Source organism: Cornus florida, unplaced genomic scaffold, assembly GCF_030987335.1.
Source record: "Cornus florida cultivar Cherokee Brave unplaced genomic scaffold, ASM3098733v1 CherokeeBrave_3.0.0_Hap2_Chr10, whole genome shotgun sequence".
Taxonomy (NCBI): Eukaryota; Viridiplantae; Streptophyta; class Magnoliopsida; order Cornales; family Cornaceae; genus Cornus; species Cornus florida.
In genome coordinates this window covers 110101435-110113023 of record NW_026775580.1, presented here as the reverse complement: position 1 = coordinate 110113023, position 11589 = coordinate 110101435, and the positions used below count along the sequence as shown (strand labels likewise).

Genomic DNA, 11589 nt, shown 5'->3' with positions numbered 1-11589 from the left:
CCAGAATGATATACATAAGCTGCAGTGAAATAGGGAATTTAATTCTTATACTCCAATAAGAAACATAAAAAAACTAAGAGAAGAAGGGAATGAAGAGAAAATGAGACTTTTCTTAGTTGTTGTTGTTGTTGATATACATAAGCTGCAGTGAAATAGGGAATTTAATTCTTATACTCCAATAAGAAACATAAAAAAACTAAAGAGAAGAAGGGAATGAAGAGAAAATGAGACTTTTTTTTTTTTTTTTTAAGATTATTATTATTATTATTTTCTTTTATAATTAATTTTATTGTGTTTACTTCTGTTTGGTATACCAAGCATATACCAAACAGAAATGCTACAAAGAGTGAGTGATTGTTAACAAAGTCAGCTTGACCTCATCCCACTGGGTGGATGCAATTGATGATCACATGCAGGATCATTCCATTAGAGTGATCTGAACGTTACTCCAAAGCCAATTTCAATAAGATACCCCAAATTAATTAAGCAAATGTGACACGTGTTCCCAAAAAATTGAAGATTGATATGCTTGAAATATTCTCTTTTGGTGATTAGGCTGCCAAATTTCAAAAAGCATACATACCCTTTTTTGAATTTCTTCATAACTTTACACAATCTCAAAGTAATATCTAAACCCAATTAATTAAAGCATTAATTCGACGCATCCAAGTGTTTATGTGATTGGCTAATTAGAAGACTTGGCAGTCCTCATATGTTTGTTTGTTTCATTTCTAACATGTTTAAGGTTGGTGGTTCCAACACTCAAAAGGATTCTTCTGAAATTCAAAGTCAAGACTTGCCAAACCATTCGAATTTCCAGAACATCCAATCCTTTTCCTTTACATTGTTTATAAATAGAAAGTCTCAGGGATAAGCATGAAGCTTGAAAGAATTGAAGTACATTTGAGAGTTTCTTGAAGAGAGAGATGGCTGCAAAAGATAATACGATGCCCATTGTAAGCAAGATGTTCTGTTCATCGTCTCAGGTGGTTCTTACAGTTAGGAGGAGGCCACATGTTGTGTACGGAGGAGGTTTCGTGGTCACTGATTGTAGCCAAAATGTTGTGTTCAGGGTAGATGGGTGTGGAATTCTTGGCAAGAAAGGGGAATTGATTTTAAGGGATGGGGATGGAGATGATTTGCTTCTCATCCGCCGAAAGGTATGCTCTCATTTTTCTACCCATAAGACACTCAAATCCATTCATACATATATAAATTTTATTATATGCAGGGCATGCATGAATGAACAATTTACACAAAGGATATACATTACATGTGACATACCAATATACCATTGGAGGGTGTCATGGTGATGGAGATGTTTTGCTTCTCATCTTAGCCCAAAGGTTTGCCCTCACTCCGTGGAATGTATGTTCTACTACACACACACATATATTGATTCCATCATTACATATTATTAATAATATTGTGTTTCTTTTACAAAAAAAAAGACCCTTAATCCATTTTATGATTTTCAACGTCTCTGCGTTTATTTTATTGCAGGGAGGGATTGTTGAAGCATTAAGCATTAACAGGCAGTGGAAGGGTTATACATTGGACTATGATGGATCACAAAAGTTGGTATTCAGTTTAAAAGAACCAAACTTATGTATTGTGAAGAACAATCCAATAAGAATCTCCATTGAACCTAAAGGATGCTCCAAAAACTCTGATTTTGAAATCAAGGGTCACTTTTCTGATAAAGCTTGCAGTATCCTGGACTATAAAGGCAACATTGTGGCACAGGTCAGTAGTGTTCTATCACTCAAATTGTGTGTTTAGTGTGAGAATGGGATTTCTCGAAAAACAATCACTGTGTACAAATAATGCCCCAAAAAATCACATTTGATAACCGTCAATATATATATATATATATATATATATATATGAGAGAGATAATGACATTTATATTGGTGTTATGCACACACAGGTTGGGGTGAAGAGAGAGGTGGAGGACAATATGGCAAGCAAAGATCTGTATCATGTAATTGTGAAACCCGGGATTGACCAGGCATTTGTCTTCGGCGTAATTGCCGTTCTGGATTACATCTACGACGGATCTACCCGCTGCTAAAATTCACAATTTTCAATGCTCTCATTTATGTATCAAAGACATGGCAAAAAAAGATTAGTGTTAACTCCGTCGAGCTAATCCTAAGCATTATGCTTAATTTCTTTACATTTTTCTGTGTAACTGAAGTATATCCCATTTCAACAATTCATTTTTCTATTTCCTCAAAACAGCGCAATGCGGAATTATTGATTTGCTTGGTAGAAAAAACATTCAGTAGAACGGTAACAAAGACTAATTTAAAAGAAATGCAGTCAATCTGAAGAAACTTTCGTAGGAAATGTAATTATGAAGTAAATTACAGCAATTATTGATGCTAATACATCAAATACAATATTTAGCAAATTACATTCACTACTGTGTATGTATACATAGAGAGAGAATTGAGATATCAAGAACAAGCGCATGGGTTCTCCACAGTCAAGACATCGTCAGACGAGATCAACCTATTCGGGTTGGCCGGCCGGTTGGATCTTGATTTTGCAACCAGAGGCGCCTCGATTGACGGCTGGGAGGGATTGGACGAAACGAGTGATCTGAATCTGATCCGTCGATCCTCCATGTGCTGGTAGAAGACGGAGAAGATGAAGCATGCGAGTAAAGTGAGTGCGTAACTCGTCCATGAATCGGTCTTCCACGAGTCGATCAAGAGCAAGACGTCTTTGCCCCAGTATATGGTCATGTGCATCATCTTCACCTCCCTTATTATTAAAAAAACCCCTATCACCTCAACTCGCAGCAAAAAGAGCAATAGAGGACTATCTATATACATACATACATATAATACAGTAGTATATAGATAGAGAGAGAGGATTTGGTGGTGGAATGGTAGATGCCAACGAAGTTTTTAGATCGAGTGTCTTCGGTGTTTGTTCACACCAATGACAGCGGTTCGGGAACCACTAAATGAAGCAAAATTCTATTACCATCCTACCCCCTAATTTACTGTAATTGCAAGAATGCCATTTCTGTACACTTATTGGTTCGAACATCTCATCCAATCAGATGGTTCGACCATCTTATAATCCAATTCAAAGGAAGCCCATCTTGGTTCCTCTGGAGTTTGTTTTTAATACAATCCAAAGTATGTTTGCAATTAGCTAAAAAATATTAATATTTGATTAAGGTAGTTTTAATGAATCATAGCAAATATGTTTTTCAGAAAAAAATGAGTTGACTAATAGCCATGAAAATTGAACATCTTTAAATAACTCAAAAGTGGAGGAATTATCCCAACAAGGGAACCTTTAAGAGGCAAATCAACCAAACAATCGACTCTTGAAACATGAGAGGGTTTTAATATTGCAATGGATGCAATCTAAAGCTAGAATTCCAGTTCCAACAGACCCAAAGAACATCAAACTTCCAGGGATCAACACAAACCATCACACTGCAATACCAACGCCTGTTTCGAAATATAATCTTTTAACTCATTTCACTACTACCAAAGTTTCTCTCACATTGCCAAAAAAAAAAAAATTTAGACAGACTTCAAACCACAACCAACATAATTAAGGGGATCTTCCCCCAACGTAGTTGAAAAATGACCTCTGCTTTTAACAGCAAAATCTCTGCATAGCTCTAAAAAACTTCACCATTTACTAAAAATATGACGACAAAGTTGAAAATTATTACATACAAGTATACAACCACAATCAAGGAGTCCATGAAATTTCAGCTCAAGGAGATATTTATGTTTTAAGTGCAAACACTGTCGTTGTTGTCGTAGTATATGGGCTGCTCTTTTAATTTTTTATATATATTTAAAAAAATCTTAGAGGACAGAGTATCAAAATATGGTAATAACGCAGGTACCAACCATCTTCAGTTATGATGCAAAGTGTAACCAAAGTCTATTCTCTTTCTACATATTACCGTATTACAATACAATGCAAAAACACTGGGAAACAGATAGAGAAACCGATGCTTAAAAGGAAGTCCATCATACACACACACAAAATATAAGAGTTCATAAAATTAAACCCAAACAAATTTCTTTTAAAATGTGAAATTTGTAAGGTATAAACAACGATATATAATGCTTCTATAATATGTACATATTGCTGAGACAACTCATGAACTGTCATTGCCTCCAAGTCAGGGTCAACAAGCCTAGCAAGAGTAACTATACTACTACTACAAAATAAAGGGAAAAGGATGAACTGACCGTGTTGAACAGACTACTTTCCCAAATTCAGAAATCATCAATGATCACTCAGTTCTTTGTGATAGTGACCAATAGAAGGGTTAAATCGAACCTTCGAATGACACAACACCAATAGCAGCACTCAACCTGAATGAGAGATATACCAAATAGATGGTTATAAGGCCCATTCCCAACAGCTTGCTAGGGCGCATATCATTTAGTGGCAGCACAATTAGTGCCCAAACAAGCCCTAACATGAGAAACCCCATTGTAAAATACAAGCTACTATCCCATGGAAGTACATATGACATTGGTCTATTTGACCAGGCCCCAATCAGCATTGAGATCCCCAAACCAGCAAGTGTGTTAAACATAGGCCCTGCATAGCATCCTGACATGGAAATCTGCACACCATCTCCACCATTCATTGCCAGAGCCACATTTGACATTAAATCACCCATTGAGTTGCCCCATGCCAATACAGTTGATCCGAGAACTGATGGCTTGATTCCAAATATCACTCCTAATGCGACCAGTAGAGCAACAAGCTCATTTGCAACAATGTAGAACCAAATAATACTCATAAAAAAACCCCCAAAAACCCATGGAAATAAGAACTTGCGGGGTGGATGATCAGCACTGGTGTATATAAATGCAAGAATGCCAAGAACACCACCAACTGCAGCACCAATAAGATATGCAATTTCTCCACCCAGAGAACCCACATTATCTTTGGTGTTCCAGAGTAATGCCAGAAGCATGGGTGCGAATGAAGCACTGGCCACAGCATACCCCTTCGACCACCGCTCCTCCTCAACTATAGGAATGGTCAACCGTCTCGGAAGCACCAGGGGCATTTCCAGCAATGCACATAACTTGGAACAAGTGGAGCCATGATTCGCCATCTCCGCTTCATTCCAACCCCATAAAGGCTTTGGGCTCTCTTCTATTCTATCCTTCACACCCTCATTTGAATAAATTGCCACATGGGAAGTCCACATCCAATGGGGCACCTTAGTTTGGAGAAGCGGCACATCATTCTCAGAATCAGACTCAATAAGTGATGCACTCATGGATTCATCCTCTTCATTTTCATTAGAAAACATACATCTTGAAACAGGTAGCAATGGCATAACCAAACCCAACCTTAACCTCCAGCCGCGTTTTTTCAAAATTTCACTTGCAACAACAGAGAAGACATAAACCGCATAGATTGAAACAAATGCAATCCCGCACCCAATGCTCACCTTACCAACAATCAGAATAATAAATAGGGACACAACAGTAAAGAGAAAGAAACACACATCCCTTAAAAAGCACTTTTTATCTATCTTAACCCTTTGTTCGGCCACGCACATAGAAATAGTCCCTACAACAATACAAGTAACAAACACAGCTCCACCCAACACGCTATTAAGACCAACTTCACCAGCGTTGCTGCCCACAAAAGCAGCAATGCTGGCAAACACATCAGGCGCTCCATTTCCAAGAGGAAGCAGAGTAACACCAGCAACTGTTGGTGGTAACTTCAACAGATTTGAGAGCTTCTCAAGACAACAACAAAAGTAATCCGCAGCAGTATTACCCAGTAAATAAAACAGAGCAGCTAACCAAACAACGAGAACTACATAGCCCAACAAACTATGTTCTTCGCAATCACAATAAAAGAAAACTATGTAATCGAAAACACCTCCGGACGTGCACTGAGGATTGGCTCTCAAAAACTCACATGGGCTCCGATAACCTTTGTGTTCATACAATCCAGAGCAAGCCACAATATTTTTTGCAGTCAAATTATTCTCTACTGACCCATCATTCACCCCAACTTCAGCAATTCGCCTATCAATAACCTCAGCCTGATCATCAATCCCAACATATGACACACCTCTCAGACCCCACTTAACAGGAGGTGAGTTGGTGAGAAAATGACCTTTTTCGTGGAAGAAGAAGAACAGAAACAACGCTATGGCACAACTTCCATTGAAAACTCCGCGAAATCGGGACTGCCTTCGATAGTATAAACCATTCAAGTCTTGCATAATTTTCTCTAAGTAAACCAGTTCAGAAGGAATCGATCTAAAGTTTGATTTTTTATAATGGAACAGAATAAAGTTTTTAATTGTGGCAATTGAAAACCTAATAAGGGACAATTAAAGGTTATAGTGATGATGAATTACCCTCAAAATCAAACAAGTGCGTTTACACACACACAAACAAACACATATACATAGACAGATAAAGTAAAATTTACCTGAAAGATGATACAGAGAGTAGAAGAAGATCAAAACACTTGGTAGTTGCGCAGAGAGCTCCCAAATTTTGTTTTGGGAGTTGCGAGTATATTTATGGAATTGGTTTTGTCCGTTTTGACGGGACGAAGCGCGTGAGATTAGGAGGCGTATCTCATTCGCGCGTAAGGGCTCAAAGCCTCCACACGGATTGCTTTTTGGAATCAATTCTTTTTTGGGAGGTTGCGTGCGTGAGGTTTTGTTTAGTTTGGAAGAAAATAATGTTCGAAAATGAAGTTGAAAGAATAGGAATGATTCCTTAATTATGGTATGAGAAAGTTATTTGATAATATCCGTATTTGATAATATCCATCAGTCTGTTAAAATATTTTTTTTATAAAATATATAATTTTTTTTTCTATCATCGACAACCTGTTAAAATATAATATTACATCATCAATGTATAAAATTATTGTCATATTTTCTTTTTCCTTTATTTTTCTCATTCCATTAAGAAATCAGATTTATAAAAATTATATGGTGGTACATGCATGATATTGGTTAGTTATTTTTGAAGAATATATTTTTACATAAAAGGTATAAAACAACACTGGAGTTAAAAAAAAATAATTTAATTTTTTTGTGTAAATCTATAATGACACACCAGATTTACACAAAAATATATACACAACGGGTGGAAATACTCTAAAAAAACAAAAAGTGTCATACTTTTTTTATTTGTTGGTCTGTCTCAAAATAATTATTCATTTTTTTTTTCAAATAATATATTTTACATCTTTATATACATATTTTTTGAGTTTAAAATTTGAAATTTGAATGTTCAAAATTTAAAAAAATAAATTAATAATTTTTTTAAAAAATAATGCATATTTTACATATCTCTTTAAAAATTACTAAACACACTTCAATTAAGAGGGAGGGAGTGTATCATTTTATCATTTATGTGGTGGAACTTTTAAAAAATCAATGGCTTTTCTCTTTTAATTTATAGAAAACTAAACATTTTTTCTGAAGAAAAATACTGTAAAAATAGATGTTCAAGAAACGGTCTATTTTAGGATTTTTATAGAGTGACAAAAAGTCAATGTACGTGTCAGAAGGCAATGAAAGAGAGTAAATGATATGGAGGACTCATCCGACGAGATTTTCATATTTAATCGTTAAATTGAAATATATATTAAACAATTTATTTAATTTATTTTATCATTCACTACTTAATGATGTGAGTATACACCACCACTAATTTCACTAATGTCACGTGACGTTAGTGGTGTCACTTGGACCTCCACCTATACTCATATTACTCAATTTACATATTTTCAAGTTAGCGGTTGTTTGATAAAATAAAATTTTAATTATTAAAAGTTTTAAAAGTTGAATTTTTTAAGTAATAATTAAAAAATAAATATTTTTTAATATATATATATATATATTAATTTTAAGTATATATTAAAAATATTTAAATTGTGTTATGAACGTATTTAATTGAATAAGCGCTTATTCTTTTAGAGTTGAATTGAATTATCAAATAATACATACTCTGAATTTTCAATAATGATAACTTTTCAAAGAAAACAATAATAATTATATATGATTTCGAGATAGATTAGTTTTTCCTCTCACCTTAAGTTATCAATGGTCTTAATTAATTCACTTTGACAAATAGACCAAACTAGTTACAGCACTTCATGCATGATAGGTTTCCAACTTAAAAGTTCCACCAGATGGATGCAAGCATTCCATTGCTCGCTCTAAACATTTCAATACACAATTCGATGTGGGATTGCAACAAGACTGTAACAATAAGTTCAAGTGTTTAATACTCTTTCTGTCCAAAAATAAGTGTTTATTTATTTTTTTTTTTTTTATCATTTCCAAAATAATTGTCCCATCTAACAAGTTAATGTATTATTTTTTGTAATATTATCAATTGAACATATAAAAAGTAGACAATCACATTATTTTGAGCCCCGGTAAATTTGATAATTCATTCATTATTAATACAATAACAAAAATATTATAAAAATAATTATTTTTAAAAAATTAAACTCAAAAACAATTATTTTAAAAAATTTGAATTCCCAAAACGAAACGATTAAAATGGACAGTGGAAAGTATATACATATTTTTAAAGGTTGTTTAACATAAAAGTTGATATACATTATTAAACACGTTAAGTAAGGTTTATGAAAAGGTTTCACAAATCACAAGTCATCACCGACTCGAAGTTTCGAACTGTTTCAAAATCAATCAAGACAGGGTCCAACTAGAGTTGGGCCAACCAGTTGGACTCTTTATCTTCATCTTTCACAAATCATCATCGACTCCCCAATTTAAACTCGGGCCATCCAGTTCGCTCTGTCTCTCGTGGGCCTTCTTAACCCAAGGCCTAACTAAATCCATTAATTAGGGATCGCAATTCGTGTTCGTATATCATAATCATGTCATGTCGATTTAAGACTATTGTACTAAATAGTTCAATCCGATACATTTAATATTCGTGTCAGGAACTTTCAACACTAACCCGACCTATTTATTAAATGGATTACACAAATAACCCATTTAATGACTTATTTACTAAAAAAAAAAAATTATATTATTTAAATTATTAATACTACTCAATCAAAAATAAATACTAAAAAAATATATGTTTTAATCTAAACAAATTACTAAATACTCTCTAGTCTACAAAATAGTAAATTATAATACACAAGTTTAGATAATTATTTTAGACTTAAATATAAATTTGTTTATGACACGTATAGTTAAAAAATATATACACAATTTATACGGGTTCAACCACCTTAATCCAAATGCGACATAATTAATTAAACGGGTTAATCGTGTTAGTCCGTTTATGACCCGTACTGTTTAAGGTCAATATACACCCATTTAACTGTATCGTGTTTAAGTCATGTCAACGGATCGTATCAAATTTTTCCACCCCACACTAATTATTATTTTAATAAACAACTTACTCACAGATTAAAGTCCGACGTTTAATTAATATTTTTCTACCAATAAAACCAGCAAATCTTTATTGGATTGGGTTCCAATCCAATAAAGATTGTTAGCCATTTGTTCGTGTTTGGACCCTTTCACTTGTTTGCTCATTGAAGCTTCTTAGACTGTTGAAGGACTTGCTGGAAGTAAAACACTAACAATGGTATGTATGTCTTTTGCTACCTTTTGACTCTCTGCTACAATAATTTAGCTACCTTTTGACTCGCTGCTACAATAATTTAGAGTCGACAGTTTTTTCTACAGTACACCCAAGTATATATACACATATATGAAATTATGAATATTTATGAGATTTGATAATTTGCTGGATCCTGGATAATTAAATTCTTAGCATTACTTTATAAACTGGTGAATAATTATATTTTTTGCGACAATCGATATAACCAATCAGTGGCTTACGCGACACTGACACCTCATATAGTAGGCTCACGCAGTGCCTTTGTGAATAGTCATATCCGACTTTTTTAATGAATTGGAGGAATCAAAATCAAATGGGTTAATTAAAATTTAGCAGATTTGGGAGAGAATTTTAGGTTCTTAGTGCACAAAAGAATGGTTATCCACACACCCATTGTAAAAACATGGACTGACGACTTGAAGACTGAGATTTAAGCATTCAACTTTTCAAAGACAGACCCCAACTTGAAGACTTGTGTGTGGCATATTTCTATAGAGCATCTAGGTTGATCACTTTTGTCAAAGTATCCTCAATAAAATCGTATTAATATGTATTTGAGGAAAACCAATTATCAGCCACGACCTATAAGGGGACCAGTGTGGCAAATGCTCCCTCTGGAATTTTTTTTTTAATTTTATATCATGCCCCCCTAAAATTTCACAAATGCCCCCTATTATAAAAGTTCCTAAAATATTATTTTATCTCTTTCACACTTTGGTTCTCTCATCTCTTCCTCTTGTACAAAAAATATATAAGATATATCACATAATATAACTTCAGTCTTCAAACCTTTTGCCTTCGACAGTTCTTTCCATCACCGACCAGTCCCTATCTTCATCCGGCAATCCATGTCTCTCTCTCACGTACACTACACCCACAAATATAATACCCATTTGTAATTTGTTATCCTAATTGTTGTTAAAGACCGTTTTCTTGACATAATTTTCTAAGTTCGTCAAGGTCAATAATGGTAATTAAATACCATATTATTTTCTTCACCAGCTTCCAATTAATGCAGTGGCACCACACGAATAAAAAATTGACAAAAAAAATGCCTAGTAAAGCTCTGCTCCTATAGGCATGCATAGGTACCTAATTTTTCTTCCAATAGTAGACATTAATTAGTGAGTGTAAGTGATAAAGCACAAGACATGTTATGTTAGGTAAGCTACCTTCAAAGAAAATGAGAGAAAAAGGAAGAGAATTGTTACGACAGACTGAATTGGATATTATATCGGTTAATTAACAAAACGGATACTCCCAAGTCCTAACTTCATTTGAGCTCAACCTGTAGTAGAAGTTGGTGATTTTGGGGTAAGTTTTTTGAAGTGTCCCTTGTATGCATTAGGAAAAAAAAAAAAAAAAAATCAATTTCTCAATATATATTGGATTTTTGGTCGGATTTTTATAAATTGCTCAGGAAAAAAATTGAATGAAAGGAAGAAAATGGGGCACTGCCATCAATTGGGGTTCAATATATTTCTTCAAGCCACCAAGAGGTCTCGCACAAGAAGACCCCTCACTCCCTTCTTTTTTACCCATATTGAGAATTTTAGACTCGTGTGATCCTCAAGCTCAGGGAAGAAGAGATAGGAAATTAATTTATATGGAACTAAACCGAGAAGGTGTCACAGTCTCTCATCTTCTTTTTGCCGATAACTTTATAAGCTTTTTAAGGGTCAATGCTCGAGGCAGTGAAAGTATATATATATTTTTTTGCTTTTGTTGTAGCATCCAAGACAAGACGACTTCCTAACACACTGAGATCAGCTGTGGAACAAATCAAACAAATAAACAACAGTTCGACACTTCGACCCCACATGTTTGATATTTTTGTATATTCAGACCAGAGAAGATTTTCAACCATACAAGTCCAGAACTTGACCTAACATGGCCATTGCTCTCGTGATAACGATATGAA

The 11589-nt window shown here is 34.3% G+C and overlaps 2 protein-coding genes across 2 annotated transcripts; one reads left to right on the top strand and one right to left on the bottom strand.

Moving 5' to 3' along the window:
• The first annotated feature begins 826 nt into the window (after positions 1–826).
• On the top strand, positions 827–2241 carry LOC132277034 (protein LURP-one-related 6). The gene is made up of 3 exons (XM_059778739.1): positions 827–1160; positions 1504–1746; positions 1931–2241. Exons 1-3 carry the CDS (start codon positions 927–929, stop codon positions 2072–2074), a joined length of 621 nt encoding a protein of 206 aa, XP_059634722.1. The 5' UTR covers positions 827–926; the 3' UTR covers positions 2075–2241.
• A 1779-nt stretch (positions 2242–4020) lies between these two features.
• LOC132277033 (cation/calcium exchanger 4-like) lies at positions 4021–6462 on the bottom strand. Its single transcript, XM_059778738.1, has one exon. It carries the CDS (start codon positions 6254–6256, stop codon positions 4319–4321), a length of 1938 nt encoding a protein of 645 aa, XP_059634721.1. The 5' UTR covers positions 6257–6462; the 3' UTR covers positions 4021–4318.
• Between the last annotated feature and the right edge of the window lie 5127 nt (positions 6463–11589).